The sequence below is a fragment of the Neofelis nebulosa genome, chromosome 4 (genome assembly GCF_028018385.1).
Source record: "Neofelis nebulosa isolate mNeoNeb1 chromosome 4, mNeoNeb1.pri, whole genome shotgun sequence".
In the NCBI taxonomy this organism is placed as follows: domain Eukaryota; kingdom Metazoa; phylum Chordata; class Mammalia; order Carnivora; family Felidae; genus Neofelis; species Neofelis nebulosa.
Genome location: NC_080785.1, coordinates 69,692,018 through 69,716,800, shown reverse-complemented (window position 1 = coordinate 69,716,800; position 24,783 = coordinate 69,692,018). Strand labels below are relative to the sequence as shown.

Genomic DNA, 24,783 nt, shown 5'->3' with positions numbered 1-24,783 from the left:
TTTCCCCCTTTCACCAAGTCTCTCCAAACCCAGCTGGAGGCTACGTGGCCAAAGCCCAAAAAGTGGCGCAAGAAGAAGACACCTCATGACACGCTGGGGATAAAGGTCTAGATAGGACCCAAAGGCGGGGACCCAGGGGCCTTCCCACGCGTATCCCCGCCCTGACACCCATGGAGGTTCCACCTCCTTTTGCGTAACGTCCAATACGCCTGTCCCCTGCGGAGCGGCGGGGAGCTTGGAGTCAGGCTGTCTCCAGGGCCAGGAGTGCGAGGCCAGGGGTCTCCTCTGCTGCAGTCCTCGCAGCCCCGCCCGAGAGCTCAAACTTTCGCTTCTGCGTCCTGGCGGCGCCGGACTCCCGCTGCCTGCCCCGAGCTCCCACCTGGAGAGGGAATTCAACAAGGAACCCGGTGAATTGCCTCAACTGGATAAGCAGCCCGCTGGTGAAGCTTTTTGTCCGGAATACAATTCCCAGGGCCAAGATAAGGGAGGAGGAATCTCTCTCAGTGCCTAAACACGCTACGCTCACCTCCAGTTGTTTTAATCACAACAAACACTAGCAAACTGGACTGTCCTTGCTTTATTTAGCTACAGCTGGCTGTGTTGATAATTGTTTTCTCATTATCATGCTAATTTGTTAACAAGGAAATTTTCCGTTGAACAGGGATTATTCCGGAATCGGTAACTAGGAATCGTGGCTGGTTGAGGGACTCAGCCCGAAAATTCTGTTGGAAAAGCTCCCAACATCAGTATCAGCCCACCCACCCTCCCCCTCTCATTCCCTATTTTTACACTATTATTCTTTCTGCAGCCCTGGTTTGCACAGCGGTGGCCTATCACTCGGAAACCATCCTGTAGCTAAAAGGATAGTAGTTAGAGACCCACAATTCATTTTAAAAATGTTAAGTTTTAAAATATTGCAGGGTGTTTTTTCCCGAAGTTTAAAAGACCACCTGAAAACTCAAGTACAATTAGTCGCTATATTTTAAAGGACTTTATATTCCTGAAAAATTTCTAACCGCCGGTGTCTGACTTTGCAAAATATAGGAGTTAGAATTTAGTAAAAGTTACTTATTAAAGCGCAGTGGGAGCCCTGTAAGTTTTACAGTTTCTGCCAAGACATTGCTAATATGTATGTATATATTCTCATGGGTTGTATTTTTTTAAGCTCTCATTTTTAAAACTTCATGTTTTGGGCATGATTCCTTAAGTTCCTATTAATATGTGATCTTTTTAATCCAGCAGAAAATAGAAATTCTAAGGAAGGGAAATGCAGGTTTCAGCCTCTCTTCACATCGTTATAAGTAAGGTTTACCAACTCTTTTGACTTGTATTTGCTAACTTAGAAAACTTTAAAGGTAAATTTGGAAAATTAACTTGAAAGAAGCACATAACGAAGGGTGACTTTCATCAGTTTTTTTTTTTTTTTTTTGGAGGGGAGGGTGTTTAAATCAGTTAAGACCCACAGAGTAATAAAATTAGATAGCATTCTGAAATATATAATATGGGGAGGGCTTTAAAAAATGATCCCATCTAACAATCCTTGCATATACACAACTAGCAAGAAGTCCACAACTACCAACAGCCAGCGTTGCTTGCAAATTGTATTCGATTGAAACTCTGCTGAAGAGTTGATCTTCCATTGTATTTTGGAATTGTGTGAAGGTATGTATGTATGGGATCTATGTATGTATAGTTCTTATACTTTATATATGTTTAGACATGCATCCCTTTTAAATGTTTACGTGGTTAGTCACTTTAAGAACATCAAAATAAATTATACGTTGGCTCACACTATCTCCCAGGTATTCCTAAACACTGATGAACAAAAATCTTTATATCGGAAATGAAGAGTACCCATTTAAAGGAGAGAATGGAAAGGGGAACTCGATTTATTCTCATTTGTTTATCGCTAGACGTTCCCCCCACCTCTCCACAAATTCATTTGAATAGCTTTCAAGCCGGAAAATGGAAATGTGGCTCCTGCCCTCTATTTCAGCGGCAGCAGCAGCGTCCTGGCAACAGCGCAATTTTCTATCATCAAGGATAAATGGCATCGAACAGAACATTCTGATAAAAAAAAAAAAAAAAAGAAGATGAAGAAAGAAAGAAAGAAAGAAAGAAAAAAAGCTTCAGCCCAAGGAGCCCATGATTGCTGGCCTTCCTGTCTGTCATCCCTTTACAAAATCCTCTCCGCAAACCTGAGCGGCATGCTGTCAGAGCTAATAACGTCTTCTGAGGGGGGGGGGGGGGGCGGGGGGAGCATAGTCTTCCCTGCACAATGTTCCCATTTATTAAATCGAGTGCTTATTTTAAAATTGCAAATATCTTTGTTTGGTTCACGGCAAATTAAAACCAAGATGCAGGAAGTTACATGATGCAACAACTATTCGTGTCATATCAAAGAATCAAGCCGCTATCTCGCCCTTCTTTGGGCTAAGGTCGGTTGAGGGGGAAGGGGAAATCTGGGGGAATCGAGGGTAAGAGGTTTTTCGGAGGAAAAATACAAGTCTGCTCTCCCTGCAGGTAAGCTGAGAGTAATTGAAAGCCAGAGGAGCGATGCCCGTTCCTACCGGGGAGAATGAGCTCACTGCGATTCCGGGAGCGCGTGTGGGCGCGGTCCCCCGCGCGACGCCGCACGCGGGTCTGCCAGAGCTCAGCGCCCAGACTCGGAGCTTTCCCGCGGGAGGCTTAGAGCGTAATGGTGGCTATTTGTCGCCCACTGAGATCCCTTTCCAGAAAAGGCCATTCTGCTCCAAGGAGATGGATCTCTGGGGTCTCCGTGCCCTCACTGGGGGTCTTGGAGAGGTTTAGAGGACATCCCTGCAGGCGTTCCCTGAGTCAGGCGCTTCTCCTGAGAGGTGGGGGCTGGAAGCCGTGGAGCAGCCGCCCACCCACGCAGGCGGGCTTGCAGGTGCTGGTCTTGGGCTTCTTAGCGGCCGGGGCTCGTGCCTGGGAGTGCGCCGTCCGGCTTGACTGGTGACCGGCTCTACTGCCCATAGAGTTCTTGGTCCATCCAACGCTCCTGCACTTTGGACTGAAATCCACATGGCCGGGGGTGGGGGGTGGGGGGTGGGGTGGGGAGGGGGAGGTGGAGATGCCCGAAGCCGCAAAGAGAATGGGGAGCAGCGATGCTGGTACTCTTGCCGTCGCACCAACCTCTGGGGAATTTTTTCTCTTAATTGAGGAGAGATGAGGGAGGGGACCTAAAATGAAGAGAGAATCAGATCTTAATATCCTTTAAAGTTGGCCCAAAGAAAGGGAATAATGGAGAGGTATGTAAAGGACCCCAAAATTCGGGGAGACCCTAACAAATAGAAGCCGTGGACCGAAGTCTGGGTATCAGAGATTGGGGCGTGCGGGGGGACGGGTAATCAGCTTGGTTTGTAAGGAGCTCCGGCGGCTGAGAACGGTGGGAGGAGGGGAATGATGGGGAGACCTTTGTTTAATGAGGAAACCTAATTATTGCGCATCTGGAAGTCTTGGTCCCAACTAAGAGACGGAGGCGGGTACCCCCGCCCCCACACCCGAGATGCAGTGCGCATGCCCAGCCTTCGGATTTGCATGATAAGGCTCACACGTGAGTCAGCTGTGGCTGTGCCCGGGCCCGCTGTGGCAACCAATAGAATCCCGATCTCCACTGCGCCTCCGGGTCACATTGACAACTCGGTTCCCCCCACAATAGGCCTTTAAAACCCATTTTAAAAATAAAAAAGAGTACTTTAGTATCGATTCTCGCCTTCGCACGCTAGATTTCTGTGGGAAATAGACACATTTTAGAACTACAAATACATTTACTACAAGCAAGGGTTAAAAAGTATTCAGAATTTAAGAGAAAGTTATTAGACTGGAGAAAGGAGTCTGTTCAAAGAACACTGGCGGGAAATCAAGAAATCCTGGGACTGCTGCCTTCAGAACTCTCAGACTTGCCCGAAGTTGAATCTCTCGAGCCTTGTCTGTCACATGAAAATCCCACCTACCTCATTGACCAAATGAGCCTCAGAAGCAGAAACATTACCGTGTACAAGCGAGCCTGTCTTGGGAAACCAACCCCAAACCCAACGCTTTCTCCATTCGCATCACCAGCCCCCAGGGTTGCCTGGGAGATGGGAAGCTAGAACACCTGCATTTCATCCTTCTCCCTTTCCCAGACACCAAAGTGGTCTATGTACCGAGGTCCATGTGTTAGCTCCCACATCTGTAAAATGGGACTAATTAAAGAAGGGCAGAGGGAACTAGAAAGGTAAAGAAATGACATAAATCTCCTGCCTGTCTGGGCCTCTCTCACCTCCACCCAAGCTCTGAAGCTGGAAACTATGAGGTTGATTCTCTGGGGCTGCAGAAGGGGTGGGCCAGATGGGAAATATTACCTATCCTGCCCCTTCTGCACACTAACACTGCTGCCTGCCCTCTGCAGCACCCTGACAGTTACCAACCACCCTGTACTCTTCCCACCATATATCTATGCCAGAATTACTGCCCACAAATGGGCCTCCAACAGTCCTGAGAGCGCTCCTGTCTGTGACAGGAAAACTGCTTGTTCATATCACTGAAATAAAACAGGTGGGGATTATTATGTGCAGTTCCTCTCCCCTTTTGTGTAATTCACAAGTCTCCAACATAGGATTAGGCTTCAAATGCATTTGGTCAGGTACACACTTTTTAGTGCTCAGCTCAAACAATGTTAAAACCATTCCAGCAGTGCCTCTGTTTGTCTCTAAGGTCTTTCTTTCTCACCCTCCAGGCCTACAATTATAACTTTTTTTTTTTTGAGCATATGAACGAGAGTCGCACCCCAACCGTCCAAAATGCAAGGCACTAAAGAGTGGACTTCAAGGTCTTACTTGTTAATCTAAGATCAATATTATTTGACCAATAAGTATTAAAATGACATACTGTTAAGCATTTAGCTGCCAACATCCATGTCTGTTTTCTAAGGAGATACTCACTTGGTAGTCTCTGGAGAGAGAGAGAGAGAGAGAGAGAGAGAGAGAGAGAGAGAAAGAGAGAGAGAGAGAGGGAGAGAAACTTTATCGTGATTGTGTTTGGAATTGCCTTTGCAAAAATTAAGCTTTCTCTTAAATTGGCCCAATAAAATCAAGAGGTTTCAAGATGAGATGGCCACGTTGTTTTAAATCCTTCTTGACCATTAGACTTTAGGATTTTTCTTATAACTGACTTGTCTTTGTGCTTTATGGAAAATAAGGGTGTATTTGAAAGGAAATACAGACTTAAAAGAAAGTCCATCAGCCAATCAATAATTTCACTGTCCCCAGTTGAGGCAAAATCCTCCTTCCCTGTGTTGGGAGTGGCTGCCATATGAAGTTTACCTTTTTGACCATGTGGAGTAAAATTGAACCAACATACGTCTCATTCATATCCCAGCTTCTTTCTTGAGGCAGGTTTCAGAGCAGTCAGGGGTCTAACTTTAATGACAACTCACTGTCACCTCTAAGAGAAGGAAAGACCAGCAGGCTGGAAGTGAGGAAGGGAACAGTGAGCTGTAGACTGAGGACAGTGACCTGGAACCCAGCTGAGGCCACAGCTTCAGTGTCTGGAATTGCAGATAACAGGCAACCTCAGCTCCAACCCAAACTATCTTGCAGTCACTTTGTCTCCCATCAGTGTGGACCTTAGGATACCTACTAGCTCCTGCCCATCCCAACAGGCATGACTGGCCATTAGCACCTTGTGCTATCAGGGCTTCTTAGTAAACCAGCTGAGCTGGGAGCAGATCCTTCCCATGTGGGGTTGTACTGCTCTTATTTGAGTTGAGACTGGTCAATTTAAAGGGAAACAGCAAAATGGAGGGGAGGGAGGAAGATTATAAGAATGCAACTGACACTGTGAAGGCTTCTGGAACCAATGCTGCCTCCTCCTAGAGGACTCAGGATGGTGCCCACAAATCAGCTGGAGCAGGACAAACTTCCCCTTCACGTTTTGGGTCATCAGGAATGAAGATTTGGGGTGGGGGATAGGGGATTCCCTTTTCTCTAGCAGGTCAATCAGGGAACAATAAGGAGGCGAGGGGGCTTGGCACTCTCTCCCACCCGGACGACTTCTTCTTGAGGCGCCTAGACTGCAGGTCTGCCCCCTGCCTACTCTCTGGATTAGTCTCCGGTGTCTGGGACCACTCCCACCTCACAACCTCCCCCCTCCTCCACCATCCCGTGGGAGTTATTCTGAGGACACTAAAGGTGCTCGAGGAGCTTTCCTCTATCTCCTCAAGACCAGGCAGCTAAGCCTAGCCAGTCCGCAGGAGAGCAGCTTAGCCTGGGGGGCTCTGGACGAAGCGCAGGACCCTTTGGGAGTCCTTCGGCCCTTGGGCAGATAGCGAGCAGATAGAGCACGCATTGCCCTGGCTGTCGTTTTCAAACAACACGGACTACAGGCTGCATCTTGAATATGAATTAGCCTTCTGCGCTGGTGTGAATTCGCTTTGAAACTCAACTTGTCAGAGTATGGTTTTAATTAAACGTCTTCGGCCCGAAAGATTATATGTTTTGTAAAGTATATCCTAGCATGAAATTTACTTCCACAATCTGAAATTAGATTTCTTGTAAATGTTTTCATAAAAAAGAAATAGGAAGGGGGTGTGTGTGAGAATGGAGTAGTTCATACTCGCTGCGTTCTTTTAAAACGTCCTGCCAAGCCGGCCGGGCGCCCGACGGGTCCCGGGTCGGCCCGCCAGCCCAGGCCGGCAAATGGTAGCGACAGCGCGCCCAGGACGTGCGGAGTAACCCGAACCCGCCCGGGCAGGCGCGGCCGGCGCAGTGTTTGCAGTTGCAGACAATTCAGCAGACAGACAAGTTAATCCCGCACTGATTTGTTTTGGATCCATCTGTAGGACGCCAGATACCCCGTTCGGCTGCTGCTACAGACACCTGCCTCCCTCCCCACCCGGCACCGCTGTGCCTATCCCAGGAAAAACAGAGAAGAGGAGCTGGGTACAGGACGACCTCTACACCATTCAAGACCACACTTCAGTCTCGAAATTTAAAGTTCTCCTTTAAGAATTCCTGGTTAATATTTAGAACAACAGCAATGTTGATCGGACAGCTTCTCACAGACTGTCCAGAACTGCTCCAAACCAACCTCAAAGCTTCTCTAGACGGGGAAGGATCCCTTATCGGGTTCTCTATCACCTACCTGGGGACATCTATCACCGGGGTAGCCCTCAGAGAAAAAGGGCCCTATTTCCCAGCATGGGGGCAGGGAAGGTGCCTGCACACGCCGCGTCTTTCTATTCAATACCGAATTAAGAGCTGGGTCCCGGTGGAATTCTCTTTTACTAACTACTCTCCGAGGAACCCGCCAATTCTGGCGGGGTTTGCTGGATTCTAGTAAAACTCGGCTCACATGGGGTGGGATGTGATGGGGAGGAGGAGGGAGGGAAGCGCATCTCCTTTCTTCTAGATAATTGGGACCCAAGAAACGAGAAGGGGGTGGCGCAGTAGGGAGAGTTATTTACCGCCCTCCACCTGAAATAAGCAAGACCAATAACGCGCCTCGCTTTTCGCCCTGTTTACTCCATCCCCATTCAGTGATTGGCAAAGCAGGCCCTGAAGGCAGAGGCAATAATTGCTCCGCGCTCTCCTTACTAGGGATGTGTGTAGGCATTTGAAGTGTACTAAAAATAAACGAAGGAGCGAGAAAATGAAAAGGGGACAGAGTGACAATTTGTGGCAATTAAAGCGTCTGCACATGTTGCCGGAGGAGCAGGGACCCACAGCGGTTTTTATTTTCTCAGGCCTGATGATGGGACTAACTCGTTAGGGAGTTTTCGTCCCAGGGTGTGTGGGTGTGGGGGGGGGTGTGGGTGTGGGGGGTGTGGGGGTGTGGGGGTGTGTGCGCGCGCGCGCGCACACACACGCTGAAAACTCCGTGGGGGGAGGAGGAAGCTGGGACCATTTCTGCTCCCCTGAAAACACAGTTTTTCTCCGGGAAAGTGCCGGGTCAAGCTCCCTTAACCGCTCACCCCCTCCCCACCTCCACCCCCCCCCACCCCCCCCCCCCGCACTCCAGCGGGTCTCAAGTGAGAGCCTCTAGGTTCGCACTCAGCCGCCACCTCTTCCAGGAACTTTGGAGCAAGTTTTCAGCTCCAAAGTGTCTAACCTTAAAGGGGAAACCTTAAGAATGACAATAACGTTTATCTCACAACCACCGAGACGCAAGGATGAGGGGTGGAAGGGAGAAAAAGGGGGGCGGCCAGCCAAATCAAAGCTTGGGAGACATTTTGACAGCGCGCTTGAAATATTACTCTTAATTTTTGGAAGACTTTCAAGAAGTGAAAGGGGGATGGGTGGGGGTGAGTGGAAAGAACCACAACTTTCTCCAGTCACTCCAGCATCCAAACAGGGAGGGCTCCAACCTCTGCCAGCGCGGGAACACACAGTGGGAAATTGCTTCAAGATACAGCAGAACTCTCTTCTTTCGCGGGACCCTACCTGAGCCTCGAACTTCGCGAAACGGCGGGTAGAAGGCGTCATGGGTGTCAAAAGTCTGCATAATCTCAAAACTGGCCATCAGAAGGGTGACCGCAGGCCCTGCGTTCCTCCTGGGCCTGGCTCGGGCCTCCCAGAATCGCACCCAAACTGGCACCCCGTGTTGATCAAGCCCCCACCCCCACCTCCCCCCATCCCATCCCTGTCTAGGACCACGGAAGGGGGAGGGGGCGACACTGTGCAGCCACCGCCGAAGTCCAGCTCTGGCTGGCTTCAATGAAAGCTGGCAAATCCAGCGAGTCTCGCAGAAATTTTCTTCGATCCTAATTCAATTTTAAAGCGGATTTTTACTATTAAAAACGCTGCCGAGCAACACATTGAATTAATCTGACTGTACGGTTTTAATTACAGTGAGGGTTTCTCTACAAATCTGTACAAGACAGTGGCTGGCTCTTGGAGGATCTCTGCCTCCTGAATTCCATTATCCAGCCTCACGTTCCCCGCAGACAGCGGCGCGTGGGAGCCAGCTGCGGGCGCGGGCGTTCCTGTCGCCCTCAGCTTCTGCCCGCCCTCCCGGCTCCTGCCCTCCCCCGTCCTTTTTTTCACCCCAGCCCCAAAGAGAGCCCTGGACGCCTGCCTGTCTGTTTGGGACTGCTGCACTGAAATCCTGAAACACTATGCTCGCTTTTTAACTCTCGGGCCCAAGACCTTTGAGCTTCCAGAGGCTCATTCTTAAAAGGGTTCATTTCTTGGGGGAGGGTGACCTCTTTTGTAATTTTTAAAGGTTCCTCCTCCTTTGACTTTGCAGCTGTTAGAGAGAGCAACAAGATGCCCTAAGGGTTTGAGGGGAAAGCAGGTTAGGGATGGGAATGAGATGGGGAGAAAGGTCCAAGAGAGAACACTAACTGGCTGCTAGGTGTTTGGGTCCAGCCATCCCCCAACCCCCAGAGCAAAGAGGACTGCTTTTATCAGACTTGGTTTTATTTGCTGAGCAACTAACATTGTGGGGCAGTGGTCTCCAGAGAACTGGATGGACAGGAAAACGAGGGGAGGTACTCTCCAAATGAAGCAAATTCACACTCATTCTCTCTTGTTCACTCCCTTGTATTTTTCAACTCTCTTTGTATGTTCCCAGCTTTTCTACTCTCTCCATCTCCCTCTCCACAGAGCATATGGGAAGAAAAATGCTGAACTCAAATATGAACCTGAATATGTATCCAAATGGACACAACTCTCAGTGAGTATTTAAAGAAGCAAAGGCTTTGAGTTCTATGAGGCAGGGTGCCTCACTTGACAGAGGGGGTGGGGGAAAGCATTTTTGTTTCTGCACAAAATTATGAAACCTATGGAAGAGTACTATTGCATCGCCCTCTGGGTAGGATGGAAGGGGGGTGTTCTTTCTCCTAGATTTGTGTAAAAAAGGATTTTGCTCTGAACAAAAGAGAAAGGGCACAGATGAGAGAATGGGTTCAAACAAATAAACAAACCCCTCACTTCTTTTAAGAGTTTTCCAATCAGTTGCCCCTTTAGGAAAGTTTTACTAAAAACCTAATAAATTACCTTTCCATTTATTTGGATGTTATGAAATAAACATATGATTTCATAAACATATGAAATAAACATAGATAAGAAGTACCTAGGAATAGTCATGAATATGAAAATCACCAGAACATCTATATCACAAAGGTAGTCAGGTACAACTCTCTCTGTCTCTAATGGGAAACAGTTTTGATTTCTTTTTCTGTTGTAACAAGAGAACCATCTAAGAGTTCACATGATAGCAAGAGGATGTTTTCCATCCCAGGTTTTCCTCAAGAGCTATCCAAGACTGGCTCTCCCTTAATGTTGAGGCATTTGTTATGACTTTTTTATGTTACTGCTGATGAAGGGATGAAGAAATTAAAACAGAGGATGCTTCCAGGCATTTAGGAAGAGGCTTGACCAGCTATATTAACTCCTTATTACCCTAAAAATAGTCTGCCATTTCCTGCTGATGCCTGTTCCCTGCCACTCCAGGGCTGCATTTATCCTCCAATGGTCAGGAGGTCCTAGTTTCCAAGGACTGGCTTGATTAAAGCTGACTTCAAACACCCTATCCCTTCCCCTTTTGCCTTGCTACATTTCCCAGCACGGCAAATCTGGGGGACTCAGCCTTGGTTTACCCAGCAGGCTAAAAATACCAACATCGCTATTCATTTTGTTTTAATCTAAGTGTCTAAACATTACTGAGTTATTTTTTTCCTGGACTGAAAGAAAGAAGAATATTTAGTGTATTAGGGAGCGGAGTCCTATGCTTAATAAAAGAGGAGGAAGGAAGGAAGGGGAGAAAAGAAAGAAAAGAAAAGAAAAGAGAAAAGGAAAGGAAAGGAAAGAAAAAGAAAAAGAAAAAAAGGAAAAGAAAAAGAAGGGAGGGAGGGGGCGGGCGCCTGGGTGGCTCAGTTGGTTGAGTATCCGACTTCAGCTCAGGTCATGATCTCGCGGTCCGTGAGTTCGAGCTCTGTGTCCGGCTCTGTGCTGACAGCTGAGAGCCTGGAGCCTGTTTCAGATTCTGTGTCTCCTTCTCTCTCTGACCCTCCCCCATTCATGCTCTGTCTCTCTCTGTCAAAAATAAATAAACTTTAAAAAAAAAAAAAAAAGGAAGGAAGAAAAGAAAAAGAGAACAGACAGACTTCTGTATACAGGGATGGTAGAAACATGTGTTGTTTCCCCCCTTGAATCCACTGTATGCCCAACATATTGGCTCCCTCTGTTAGGAAAGCTTTGGATGCTCTCACAGTCTGGGAATGGGACAGAGAGAGGCAAAATGTGTTGAATTTGAGGACCTGACTGGCTTTGCTTTCATAACTTCCCTGGAATCCAGGTTTGAAAAGATTGCCCTGGAGCAGGGGCCTCTAGTCTAGAATATGCTTAATTAATATTCTCCAAATTGGACACTCTAGAAAAAGTCTGCGAAGCTCCCAGTGGGCATCACTGGCCCAGTAAGGCCAGTGACATCCGTGTTGGAGTTTCTTAGCTACCTGTTCTTGGGACCCTGAACTGGAGAGATGAGGGAGATGTTTCCAGACTTTAGTGAGCCTCCTTCTGCGTGTGGAGTTTTGGGGATCCTGGGAGGGTTTGGGTGGGCCTGGGAGGGTAGGGTGCTAATATGGGCATTATGTTTTATAACTAAAGGAAATAATGCCACAGTCTCAGTGCTTCCTTGCCTAGTCAGATACTTTTGCCTGCCCCTGAACATACCATCACTGACTTGGGCTAAGAAAGGGAAAGAGGCAGCTCTCTTGTTCCACTCCCAAGCTTCCCCAGGTGTATGTGTTGGGGGAGGGGAAAAGAGTGCCTGGGTTTCCAGGACATCAAGCACCCTTTCCCTACACAAGTACACAAACAGAAGTTTACATTGAATGAAGGAAAGACTAGCAGGAATTTTTTCCACCAAGGTCTCCTCTTGAGAAGGAGGTTCTTAGCATGGCTATGTAAATCAATACTGAGTTATTTCTTTGAATTCAAAGGCTATTTGTTGAGGTCTAATTTCCTTAGAATTAACGTGATAACTGAGCCCAACTTAGCAACCAAACCCAACCAAGGGCCTGCCCGGGGTTGAATGCACTTCTCCAGGGTGCAGAGGCTGCAAACCCTCGTCAGCACCCAAAGGGAGTGTGCTAGCATCCCTCTACAGTTAAAACGACAGGGGATTTTCTGTCCCAAAGATCCCATTCCTCCCACCCGTGGCCTTGGGCTCGACCCACGCGGTCTTATATTGACAATCGTTATTTTTTCTCTAAATAACGTTGACAGCTGGGATATAAGTCCACAAACCTCGACACCTTAAAAAGCAAAAAAAGCAATATAGGCCTCAAAGTCTGCCTTCTGTAACTTCTTAGTGAATATGACCCTCGCCTACTGCAGGATCTAAAAGAGCCTTTGGCCTCCTACTCCGACTGCCGGCTTCACTTCTATTTTGAATGATAAAGACTGAGCGGGACTCGCCTGCCGTCCTCGTCCCACCCCCACGAACTGGCCAGGGTTCCCCGGCGGGCAAGACAAAGAAGTAGGAGCCAGCGCCCGGCGGGCGGCCTGCCGAGCGCTGGGGCCTGGAGGCCCTGAGACGTGCGCCTTTGCTGCGAGGCCCTGAAGAATCCAAGAGTTCGTGCCTCTCAGAAGGGCCGGAGGTGCGCATTGGCTGGAACAAACGAGGGCTGACTTGCCTAGGCGCATTACCACCGCCCACGACGCGCGAAGGACTCGGCAGCCGAGATGCCGGGTTCGGTCGGAGAGAAGCGACCGCAGGGAGCGGCCCCTTCGGCAGACAGCCACTGCGCAGCGAACTCCTCCAGCCTAGGCTGCTGGTGGCAGAGGCCACACGTGGCGGCCACTCGCTGCGCGCCACCTTGGCGCACTGTGTGGGGCCGGACTAGCTCTCTGGCTAGCTGTTCCCGGAGTGCCCGCAAAGCCGGAAGCTCAAGCAGTGTAGCATTCAATCCAGTACAGTCGCACCGAGACCTCAACCCAGGCGGAGGGACCCATCGCTCGCGCCGCTCTCCAGCCCTTGACTGGGCTCAATGTGCTTCTCAGAAGGACCTTTACCACTGGCAACAACTGCTACTTCGGTGTAACTGCACACTTGCTCCTCTGGAACACAGTGCTGTGGTTTTATCCTCTAATGGGGGTGGGATGAGAGCCCTGCAGCTTCAACCCGGACAATTCTAGCTCTCCAAGCTTCCTCAGGAATTAACAAGCGGGGAAAACCCTTTGAATAGAGGCTGCTGAGCCCTGGATCTGGTGTGCAGTGCGGGGACCTTCTCGGGGCCCGCCACGACCCGACCCGTTCCGGGTGCGGCCAGAGTTGGGGAAGCCAGCGAGGAAATAGGTGCACCTGCGAGCATAAAGAGAAACATAGACATGCACGGGGTTGTGTGTGTGTGTGGGGGGGGGGGGGGATGTGGGGAGAGAAACGCCTTCACCGTGTTAACAGCAAGCTGCAGGGTATAAAGCAATAAAATTGCCACGTCTACCTGCTGGCTTTGAGGACATCACAAACAAGCCCGGCGCGAAGCCCGGGTGCACAGAGAGCCCGCCAGGGAAGGTGGGGGGAACCTTTTCTTTTTCTGACCTCCCGTTTGCTCCCCCCATATACACACCCTACACACATCTCCCCCTTCCCTGGCCCACCTTTCATTTTCCTGGAAGGTTTTTTTGTTGTTGTTTTAATTCACTGCCGATTTGTAAACGCGTGGATCGGGTTACTGGTTCGCGTGTTAAAGTGCACCTCTTGTTAAAAGAAGGGGAACAAGGCAATCCACTTAAAAATGAATTCAGAGTTACTGAACCGGCTCCCGAGCCTCAAGAAGTTAAGCGCGGCGGGCTGGGGAAGGGAGGGGAGAGGAGAGTAAATTCTGCTGTCCTGAGAACCCTGGAGAAAGCCCACGGGCAGCGAGCTTCAGGTTATGTGATAAAATGGAGGAAGGAAGGAAAGAAAAAGGCAAACTAGCCTGGCGACTCCTGGAGACCCCGGGCAGGGCGCTGGGTAAATCAATTAGCATAAGCCGATGCTGCAGAGGTGCGCACAGTATGTCAATACAGTCCAAGCTGCTACTGCTGCAGCCACCTTTCCAGGAGTTACCCGGGCGAGCGGTACCGCTAAATTGTCAATTTCTCGGGTTCCTTACGGGTCCAAGCCAATAGGGTGCAAAGAAGTCCCCAGGCGTCTTCCCAAAGACCCAGACTCGTTCCTACACATGTTGAGCTGGAGATGTTAGATTGTACACTTCTCCGTGTGGTCAAAGGCTCGCTGGCTGGGTCTAGTCGCAGATTGAACGCTGGCGCCGAGCCCATGGGGGTCTGCATGTCTTGCCCACCCAGTCCCGATCCACTGACAATGCAGACTTCCTTCGCCTCCCCGCAGTTCCGGGACCCGACTCCTGGCGCTGCCCGGCCTGCCCTCCTCAGCGCCTGGTCCCCAGTCCGGCTCTCCTACCTGGTGGCCGGGCCTGAGCCTTGCTCCGGGACTCCGCTGTCTCTCCTCAGCTGCCTGGATCTGAGTAGGTCTGGAGACTAGACGGAGAAAGGCTAGATCCACAGCCCTGGGCTGCTCCGAACTTAATGTCTTTCCCCAGTCCATCTTTGAAAGAGAAGTGGTTCTACCACCTGGATGTGCGGATATAAATCCCCTTGCAAATAATAAATGGATTAATAATAACAAGGTATGAAGTTCTTTTTATAGAAAAAAAGGAGAGAATTGAAACTAAATGCGGCAGTTAGACAACCATTTTGATAAGAGGATAATTGAGGCGACACTGGTGTATAATTAGAGGATAATTTATGCTATATCCACTTTTATTCCACCTCCCAAAATAAACCCAGTCCATAATCATTACAGGCAAATTGTTCTGAATTTTATAGCAGCAATTTGAACAAAGTACTGCAGTTAATCATGGGAGATTTTTGTGTATTCCTGATTAGAACTCTAATTGCCTCCTTCCAGAAAGTAAAAATAACTGTAAAACGACTCTATTTTTATCATTAACAATGTTGACAATAAAATAAAATCAATTGGAATTGTAATCGAGAGACAAATTTAGGACGAAGGCACTTTTACTTGGGTAGTTTATATTGTAATCAAGATTTGCCAAACCACTAACCGCATGTATCATTTGCATATATTTGAAAGCATTACAGTAGCTTCTGTTTTCAATAGGAAAAAATGCATTACTGTCAGTCCTCCAACGATTCGCTTTCAGAACAGACTGCGCGTTCTGGGGGGGGGGGGAAGTTCCCCCTTTCTTGTTCAATACATAGGAACTACGGCCTGAAACGGCAGGAACCTCGCCAAAACAGGGTCTGATTTTTCTTTTTCTTTACACTCCCTCCCCCCAAACCAGGGGGTGGTGCCCAGGTGTGGGGGTCTTCTTTCCTCTGTGGTTTCAATAAAGTACGTCTAGAAGTATACACGGTGACGGGGCGCTCCCCCGGGACTATAGTGGGACTGGGGGAGGGGGGTGTGGAGAGGAGGTCAAGGGAGGGGACCTTGCTTTAAATGCAGAGGGCACTGCTTCTGAGAACAGGCAGCCTGCTGGGGTGCGAGGGGACTGAGAGGGAGCGGCTTCCAGCCAGGCTGTTCCAGGTCTGCGGTACGGGGAACTGAGGCTCCAGGTTTGGGGGCGCGAGCTGCGCCGGGAGGCGTCAGCGGCCGGCCCGGCCGAGGCACCTCCCTCCCCGGCAGCACTGAGCGCGGAGCCGCGCGGCCCCCGGCTGCAGCTCCGGGCTGGGATTGGAGTTGCCGAAGGTAGGCGAAGAACTCGGCGAGCGGCGCACACACCAGTAGAAGCCGTGCGCCTGTGACGTCAGGGGGCGACTGACCAATGGGGAGGCGCTGCCCTTTGGAGACAAACCATTCGACTCGTGGCGTCTGCATCAAGTCTGAAAGCAGACGCGCAACTTTCGCAGAATCCACCTTAAAATCTCTGCCTTAAACTGCACCAGCCCCCAAAAAATCCAAGGGGGGAAAGAAGGGGGGGAGAGCAGATTCCCCCCTCCCCCCTCTCCTCTCCCATCCCTCCCCCTTCCTCCTCCCTTTGAGTTAACAAGGCCCTGCTCACTATATCTCTTTATATTAAAATATATATATATTAGAGAAGAGCGAGGGAGAGGGAGAACCACCTCCACCCCCTCTTTTTTTTTTTTTAATTTTTTATTTATTTATTTATTTTTTTGCAAGAATCCCAAGAGCTAAGGTGGCTGCAGAGGGGAGAGCGGCGCGAGCCAAGTGGGGGGAGGGTGGAGGAAACCCGGGAGAAGGCTTTCTCCAGCCCCCAAAGTTTTGATGATGACCATGACTACGATGGCTGACGGCTTGGAAGGCCAGGACTCGTCCAAATCCGCCTTCATGGAGTTCGGGCAACAACAGCAGCAGCAACAGCAGCAGCAGCAGCAGCAGCAGCAGCAACAACAGCAGCCGCCGCCGCCGCCGCCGCCACAGCCGCACTCGCAGCAGAGCTCCCCGGCCATGGCAGGCGCGCACTACCCTCTGCACTGCCTGCACTCGGCGGCGGCGGCGGCGGCGGCGGCCGGCTCGCACCACCACCACCACCAGCACCACCACCACGGCTCGCCCTACGCGTCGGGCGGCGGCAACTCCTACAACCACCGCTCGCTCGCCGCCTACCCCTACATGAGCCACTCGCAGCACAGCCCTTACCTCCAGTCCTACCACAACAGCAGCGCGGCCGCCCAGACGCGAGGGGACGACACAGGTGAGAGGCCGCTGGGGCAGCTCTCTTCTCCCGCCTCCCGGCTGCCCCCCACCCCGCCCGCCCCGCTCACTTCCTCAACGCCCGGGCCTCCGCCGGCCCCCTCCCCCAGGCGGCACGGCGCGCCCCCGGCCAGGCCTCGTGCGCGCCCGCTCGCCTGGCGCCTGCCTGCCGGCCTCGCCCAGCCCGGCCCCTTCTCGCCGCCGCGGACCCTCGGCTTCCTTGCGGCGCGGCCCGCCTGGCTCCCTGGTCTCCGGTGCGCCTCTCGAGCCGCGCCTCCGGCTCCGCGCTGGCTTCGTTCTACGAGTTGGTCCGCACTGCGCGCTCCAGCTCGCTGGGTCTGTGCGCCCTTTGCCTCCCTCCTCCCCTCCGGTCTGTGACCGGCGTTTGGCAAGACTGGGGACATTTCTGAGCCGGAACTGGGGAGCGTGTTTTGCTCCCCAACCCGATCTGGACAGCCAGTGGCCTACTTTGCGGGTGGCGCCCGGTGAGCTTCGGTGACCCGAAGGGAAGCTGACGCTGCCTCTAGCTCTGGTTAAACTGGTGACAATTGGGCTCTTTCCCGCGGGCTTTTAGATGTCCTCCACCCCCCACCCTTGCCCAGGCCCCCTCCCTCTGGGTTTTCGCTACAACGTTGGCTGCTCCTTTGTTCCGAGAGGCGAAGCAGAGGGCCTCGGGCGGACGGTGCTCAGCCCCCCGAGGGGTTCAAAGTTGCCGTGCGATGCTCAGCCCGTTGGGGAGCTGGTCAGAGCGGCTGGTTGTGTTTTGTTTGGGGATTCGATTCGGTCACTCTCAGCAGAATAATGTCGGACTCGACGAGGGTCTTGATGCACCGGGCTCGGAGCTAGTGACATCAAGTCAACTGGCCGCATAAACATCAGGGTGGCTCAAGCACAGCTTAAGGCACTGTAACGCCAGGCCGAGGGCCCCTGCTTCGTGGCGAGAGCAGCCGCCCCGCAGCGCCGCGCGCCCTAGAGAGCGGTCGGCGCCGCCTCCGCTGCGGCAGAGCGAGGCTGTTTGCCCCAGGGTCGAGAGCGCTCCCGCGGTCCAGCCCCCCACCCCCCACGTTATTAGGGCCAGAGTCAGGGTCGGCCAGAAGCTTTCGCACCCACAGGAAGTACCCGGGCACTGTGAACCCAGAGAGGTCAGGGTGGCGTGGGGACGCTTCGAAGAAATCCTTTTGGGTCTTTGGGAAGAGCCGGCGCAGTCCAGGCCAAGCTCAGGAAGGCTGCAGCAGTGGCCTCACGGGTGACTGCTCCTCTGTATTTTTTGCTTGCAGATCAACAAAAAACCACAGTGATTGAAAACGGGGAAATCAGGTTCAATGGAAAAGGGAAAAAGATTCGGAAGCCTCGGACCATTTATTCCAGCCTGCAGCTCCAGGCTTTAAACCACCGCTTTCAGCAAACTCAGTACCTGGCCCTTCCCGAGAGAGCTGAACTGGCAGCTTCCTTAGGACTGACACAAACACAGGTAATTCCCGAGAAGCCCAAGTATCCCTGAAATGCTGATCCTGCTTACAGATCGGGCAGGGAGCACATCAGGAGGAATTCTTGGCCTAGTCAACTAAGGATGGAAAGAGCTTAATGACAAATGCCTTTGCTCCATTACACACTTTCCGGGACAACAGTTTGGAATAAATGACCTGGTATTTAATGCTGGATTGGATTTGCACATCCTCCCAACCCTCGGCGACCCCACCCCAGCCTAGTGTCCTTTGGTGACCAAACTCATAAATTAATCGAGTCCTATTCCAGAGCAGAACGACACGAAAGAGAAAAAACATGTAGGAGAAAAAGATGTTCAGGCCAGGAGGCAGAATGAGAGCTATGTTTCTTAAGGATCTGTTTGTGTGGTTATGGGACTTAATAAGGATTTCAACTCACTGGCATAGTTATGAAATTGGGGTGAGGGGGAGGACCAGATATGTATAGGCTCCAACAGGATTTACTAAAGGAACCAAAGTGCAAACTATCCATCCTAGGATAGGTGAGGTGGGTTTTTCTGAAGATTGCCCTTAAGCTCAATGGTTAAATCATACTGGGTGACTGACTGGTGCAGGCTGGTGAGGTGCCTTCCTGGAGTACAGGACTTGCGAGCAATGGCAGAGTTGAAGATCAAAGAGGAATGCTCACCAAATTACAGCAGGTGAAGCCTCAGTTAAGTACAGTTGCTGAAGTTCTCCTGTCCTACTAATTTGAAAGACATATGGGGCATTTTAGACTTCACAGGAAGGGGCTTAAGTAGGTATATTAGGACCCTGGTCATAAAGCCAGGCTGCAATCACCTGTGGTTTTTGTCCTTGTCAATTAACTTAGCTGCATGGGGTGGTAGGCCTCATGTGAGGTGGGTGATCTTCAGCAAGGGGACTCCAGGGTATAGGAGACTCTAGCTGGTGAGTGATTGTGTGCTGCCTTAGAACAGATGTCCCCAAAGCTCTTCTTTTCAATTCGGCCTGCTTTCTCTTGCCATATTGCCACCAAAAATTTTGGGGGTTCCTGCAACTCAGTAACCTGTATTACTCTTGGTAAAGCAGAGTCCTATGGCTAAGGAATTTTCAAGGTGAAAGAAGTGGCACCATAGAATTTCCTTCTTCAAACCAAGTAGCTTAGATATGCTTCCATCCCAGATTTCTGATTCACATTTAACTTTCAGGAGTCCTTTGACTTTTAGTGACCGCACTAACAACCATGTGATGATTGTTGACCACAATTTGACTAAACAACATACAAAGTAGGGAACCAAGGAGGTACCATTCCTATTCCCTACAGGATTATGAGGATATATTTACTTCAGGAGAAAGATGCTTCACGCACATGCAATATATGCATAGGTATATTCAAGGCATTTGGTTATAAATGTACAGGTTTTTCTCAGTTCACAGTCATTTGCTCACTGTACATGCATAGAAATGTCAGGTTTGGGCATTAGTAAATACGAAACAGACTATCAGAGGAAGTGTGGCTTTAATCTGAAAAGTTCTCTGTTTTAAAAATCCTTCTTTAGACTTTGAACCTGACTATCTCATTCGCCTTCATTCTTATTTTATTCTTATTTATGCCACTGTTTTAAACCTAGACTTGCATCCCACTGAAGAGCTTAGCACAACAACGTTAGGTATCCAGACAAGATACCTGGTAGACAGGGGCGGGGTGAGAGAGAGGAGGCTAGAAAGAGGTGGAGGAAGGCAGAGACCTGGAGTTTGCAGTTTCGTTTGTTCTGTTTTTTGGGGATGGGGTTATTGCTTCCAAAGCCTGGAATAGAGGCACTGGTTCGGTGTTTCGCTGAGCCTAATGATCGCTGCTGCCTTTCGTTCCAGGTGAAGATATGGTTTCAGAACAAACGCTCTAAGTTTAAGAAATTGCTGAAGCAGGGCAGTAACCCGCACGAGAGCGACCCCCTCCCGGGCTCAGCGGCCCTGTCACCGCGATCGCCGGCGCTGCCTCCAGTGTGGGACGTTTCTGCCTCAGCCAAGGGCGTCAGTATGCCCCCCAACAGCTACATGCCCGGCTATTCGCATTGGTACTCCTCTCCACACCAGGACACGATGCAGAGACCACAGATGATGTGAGTTGTCTGAGGGAAATTGATACCCTAGGGAAACGTCTGAACAAGGCAAGGAGGATCCAGGACCTGCTTGCATCTGCCAAACCCAGCCGAAGGAGCAGGCTCTGGAGAACTCTTCTGTGTGGCAAGACAGTCTGGGCGCTTGCTCGCCCTCTCGCTCTCTCCCTCTCTCCCTCTCTCCTCCTTCCCTTCCTTTCCTTCCCTCCTTTTCTTTTTCCCTTTCTTTTTCTCATCTGCTTTTTCCCTTGAGCAGCCTCAGTAACTGATTTTGCATCTTAGAGAGAGAGAGAGAGTGAGTGAGAGAGAGAGAGAAACTGGTTTCTATGCTAGTGCTCCTGAAACTCCTCACTGCAAGGACATTTTCCCTTACCCTTTGGGATCCAGGCTCTGAGCCTCCTCTTCTCTTTGGGAATATCCATCAAAACGACTTTTTTTTTAACAGACATTTTCCCCCACCAGAAGAATCTGCGCAAACATGGCAGCGTTTTTACTTGTTTAATGAGCTTAAGACATTACATGATGAAAAAGAAGCATTTCGGGCTCCTGCATTTTTATTTACCAATCCCAGACTGACAAAACAAAACAAAACAAGAAAAAGAAAAGAGAAAGAAAAGAAAAAGAAAAAACCTTTACCTAACAGCCCTTCTTTAAAGAAAAAGGAAAAATCGGCTGTAAGATTAGAACATTGCCACAAAGGGAACGCTGCATGTTTTAACAAAATGCAATGAGCAAGAATGATGATGTTTTTTAAAAAAAAACACAAAACAAAACCACTCTTTCCCCACCCCACCCCCAAACCCTGAACTGGAATCAGGAAAGACAGAGGAAACAACCAAAATCACCATTCTATTGCTTTGATACCTTTACTAGGTGAATTGGTGGCATTCACTAAGCTAATAGGGACGTTTATATTGAGAAACATTTCTGTATATATTGTTGAATTTTAGTTGTACATATACTTTGTATGGTTTTGTCTTCTTTCATATATGGAGTAAAAGCCACAAAACGCTGGGAGTGTCCTGTATATTTCTCTGTGTGTCTCCATCTCACCACCCCCTCCTCCGTCCCTCCCAGTATATTTTCTATCACTCTTAAAAGAACTCCTATTTCCTAATATGGGAAGCCCTATATATAAACATCAAGTGCCTGCAAAGATGTCAGTTTGCAGCACCAGCCTTTGTCTTAAGTACTTTAACATTAAACATGGATGTTTTCTCAGCTTTCTTTATATATTATATTTTTATTACATTTTCTACACATTTATCTATTTTTTAAAACATTAGAATGATCTATCCCCAGGTTAACTTCTAGACATCCAATAGTTTCTAGTGCTGAAACTGAGTGTTCTCCTTTTCCTTTCCTCAGTCAAAATAATACAGCTGTATTTGTCTTTGTTTGGAAGCAATTTTTTTTTTAAAACAAGAGGAAAGAATACAAGAAAAAAACAAAGTAAATGCACAATTATAACTACTTAATGTTTACACCCTTTGCAAGCTAGCTAGGTAGGAAAATGCATGATCCTGGATGAAATACATCCTTCCGATCTTGTGGAAAGCACAGAAATAATGAAAATGAAAAGCCCTTTCGTCATACAAGCAGGAAGCCCCATACTGCGAGAATTAATGGCTACAGACCTGGGCATCCTTCAAATTATGAACCTTGAAACCACTGAGCCATTTATCAGAAGTCAATAGAGATACTCAGAGTGCTCCATATAATGACAGCGACATACAGTCGTGCAAAAGGACAGTCACTATAATTAGACACAAAGCAAAGACTACTTACCAATATACCCGTTCCTTTTTTTGTTGAGCAACTTCCACGCTCAGTCAGTCTCAGAATGGTTTAAAACCGATCAGTCTTGTCATTTTCTAGCATTCGCATTGTTACATTAGGAAAAATGTTTTCTTTTCTTTTTTCCCCCTTCCTACTGTGAAACTTTGGGTTCGTAGCTCCCCAGGATCAATTCTGAACAAAGCCTCCAGCTGCAGTGCCATCCAATTTGAAGCAGACATTGGGGACAATTTAAGGTTTTTATCCACAAGAAGGTTTTTTTCCATTCTCTTAAATGCAGCCATAATTAGAGTAATTTTTCATGTAGCCCGCTGATTACAGCGTTTTTACCGTCAAAGATAATTACCTGTAATTTTCTTCCACTTTTAATACTAAAAAGCCATCTTTATTTAGATTCAGGAACAGGAAAGGCGAAACAAAAGAGGGAAATTATTCTGTTATTCATACACAAATTGCAGAGACGTAGGACCTAAAATTGAAAATTAACCAAAATTATAATGCTGAAAAGAATGGAAGAGGCTGCAGAAGTACAGCTGGTAGTGGGGCTTTGCTGAATTATTCAAATTACGTTAGAGAAAAAGCTACCCTACATCGAAACCAACACTAATTTTTCTTAAAAAAAAAAAAAAATCTACCAGACGCATGCCAAACCACTGTGAGTGCATGGAATTCTGAAACCTAGCAAATGCATTTTAACACGTTGAAGGTGTTGTCATGATGCGCCTGTAACGACCTCTCTATCTCTTAACATGAGTTTAATTATACAAGAAATTCTGCAAAGAGGTCCTCCCAAGAACTGTCCTTGGAACTGGGCTTCCTCTGGGTCCTTTGAACATGAAGGGTTAATATTTTCGCTCTTAGTAAGTGTTGACCCCATAGTAAACCGATGAGAGAGAGAGAGAGAGAGAGAGAGAAATTGGTGGGAGGGGCGTGGTGGGTAAAAGGCATCGCCCTGTCGCGATGCCTACTACGCCTCCCCACGCTCAAACTTCCGCGGAGTTGGTGTTCTAGAGCCTCGTTCTGACCATATTTTCCAGGTAAAAAAAGAACGAGAGAACAATAGCTGCGGGGGTGCGGGTGAAGGGGGAAATGTCTCCCCGGCGCCAATAAGCATCTCATTATCTTTTGACACAATTTAGCCCAAAGGTCCCCGCCGCCGGAGAAAGGCCTTTCTGTACAGGGGTGAGGGAGCCGAAGACGTCTCAGGCTCCTGCACTTAACATCTGTAGCTGCTTCCAAATCTCTACTGGGTCAGGAAACAGCGTCATCTATAGATAGAACAGCACCGCTTCTGGTTAGAGTCTTCCTTGGTGCGTTCCTAAATCGGACTGGTTCCTTAGCTCCACAGCTCGGTTCTGCGTCTCAGCCAATCGTGCCCCTCCAACCCCAAGGTCGCAGCGTTTGGGACCCGCAGGCAATAGCTGTAAGAACCGCATCCCGCCCCTCCCCCTCTCCTCCCCCCCTTCCCCCATCAGCTTGAGGCAAAGGCCTTGCAAAGCAGCCCTGAGGGGTTTCAGAGGCCAGTTATTCCGGAAACTTTCTCCCAAGTGGAGGAAAATGTCGAGGGGGCTATACAGTCTAGAGATTCAGACTACACCTGCCGTTGCTAATGTCTGCATATTTGTGATACCAAAGGAGCATTGTGGCGAGCTCCCTTTGCTCTCCCGACGCTCCAAAACTGAAAATCATCGTCAAATGTAAAGACCTTAAATTCGCGTATGACTAGCTTTGAATAACAATTTTCAAATAGATCTTAGCTCGGAATCTCCAGTCGGCTCCCTCCACACCTTATAGAAACCTGGTCTCTTTCTCAGTCTCCAGTCACAAGCTGCACCAAATACATCAACAGCACAGAAAGACAAAAAGGCACAAGAGTTCTTAAGGATCCCATTCTCACCCGAATCCTTTTACTCACCAGAACGACAACACTTTTACTGTTAAAGGGGGGAAAAAGATCAGAATTGAAAAATCTAATAAAGCAAAGTTGCAGTCTAAAATAAATCACAACAGCAATACATATAGCTTGGAAAGTGTGAGAATAGAAATATGAACTGTGCCTTGAAGTATGGAAGAAATAAAAACTTACCACCAGTGAATATCTCTTAAGCAATGATCGGGGTCTAGAAATCTATACTGAACAGAAGCAGAGGAGAATATTTGTCTGAGTCTCAGGGCAGAAGCTCTTTCTCTATATTCTTGGTTGAGTGAGCACATCCAGGTGTGAAATTGTTTGCACACCCCAGCACCTCTTATATTGCCAGCAAAATTAGCTGTTATTACTGTCACTGTTTAGTGATGGTTAGCGTGATACAAAAAAAAAAAAAAAAAAACTGCTGTAATCAAGACCTGGCGCATCTTTGCAAATTACAGATAATTGTAAACGTCCAGATTATGATAATAGCATCCTAATCCAGCCTGCAATATAATTATTACAGAGTGTTACATCTGAAACTGTCCAGTAGGGCTAATTCAGCCATTATTTAGACCCTATTTTTGCACTGCAAATGGGTTGCTGAGTTGAAAATGTACGATTGTAATTTCACAGGGCACTCAATGAGTAATGGTATAGGAAGAGGAAAATACAAGAGTGAAATGTGAACAGTAGCGATCAAATCAAACCCTGAAGGACAAAAGACTGTTTGATTCATATGGAAAAAGAAGAGCGGGAATTAAGAAAATAGCAAATCAGTGGTCTGAAGCATTACGTGTACAAATCTTCAATATGTGTAGGGCTGATG

The 24,783-nt window shown here is 48.8% G+C and overlaps 1 protein-coding gene and 1 long non-coding RNA gene across 2 annotated transcripts in view; one reads left to right on the top strand and one right to left on the bottom strand.

Moving 5' to 3' along the window:
• LOC131509368 (uncharacterized) overlaps nt 1-22,474 on the bottom strand; it is a 44,454-nt gene extending 21,980 nt beyond the window's left edge. Inside the window, exon 1 of the long non-coding RNA XR_009260454.1 lies at nt 22,037-22,474. This is a non-coding gene — a long non-coding RNA (uncharacterized LOC131509368). The remainder of the gene's footprint in view (nt 1-22,036) is intronic.
• On the top strand, nt 15,956-21,260 carry DLX6 (distal-less homeobox 6). Its single transcript, XM_058725010.1, has 3 exons — nt 15,956-16,687; nt 17,964-18,157; nt 20,004-21,260. The coding sequence occupies exons 1-3, from the start codon at nt 16,258-16,260 to the stop codon at nt 20,253-20,255; spliced, it is 876 nt and encodes a 291-aa protein (XP_058580993.1). The 5' UTR covers nt 15,956-16,257; the 3' UTR covers nt 20,256-21,260.
• Nucleotides 22,475-24,783: the final 2,309 nt, after the last annotated feature.

Excerpts from the sequence above, each read along its gene's own strand:
- DLX6 (XM_058725010.1), top strand. The coding sequence starts at position 16,258 with ATGATGACCATGACTACGATGGCTGACGGCTTGGAAGGCCAGGACTCG. Across the intron at positions 16,688-17,963 it reads GACGCGAGGGGACGACACAG|ATCAACAAAAAACCACAGTG; the intron begins GTGAGAGGCCGC and ends TTTTGCTTGCAG. Across the intron at positions 18,158-20,003 it reads TAGGACTGACACAAACACAG|GTGAAGATATGGTTTCAGAA; the intron begins GTAATTCCCGAG and ends CTTTCGTTCCAG.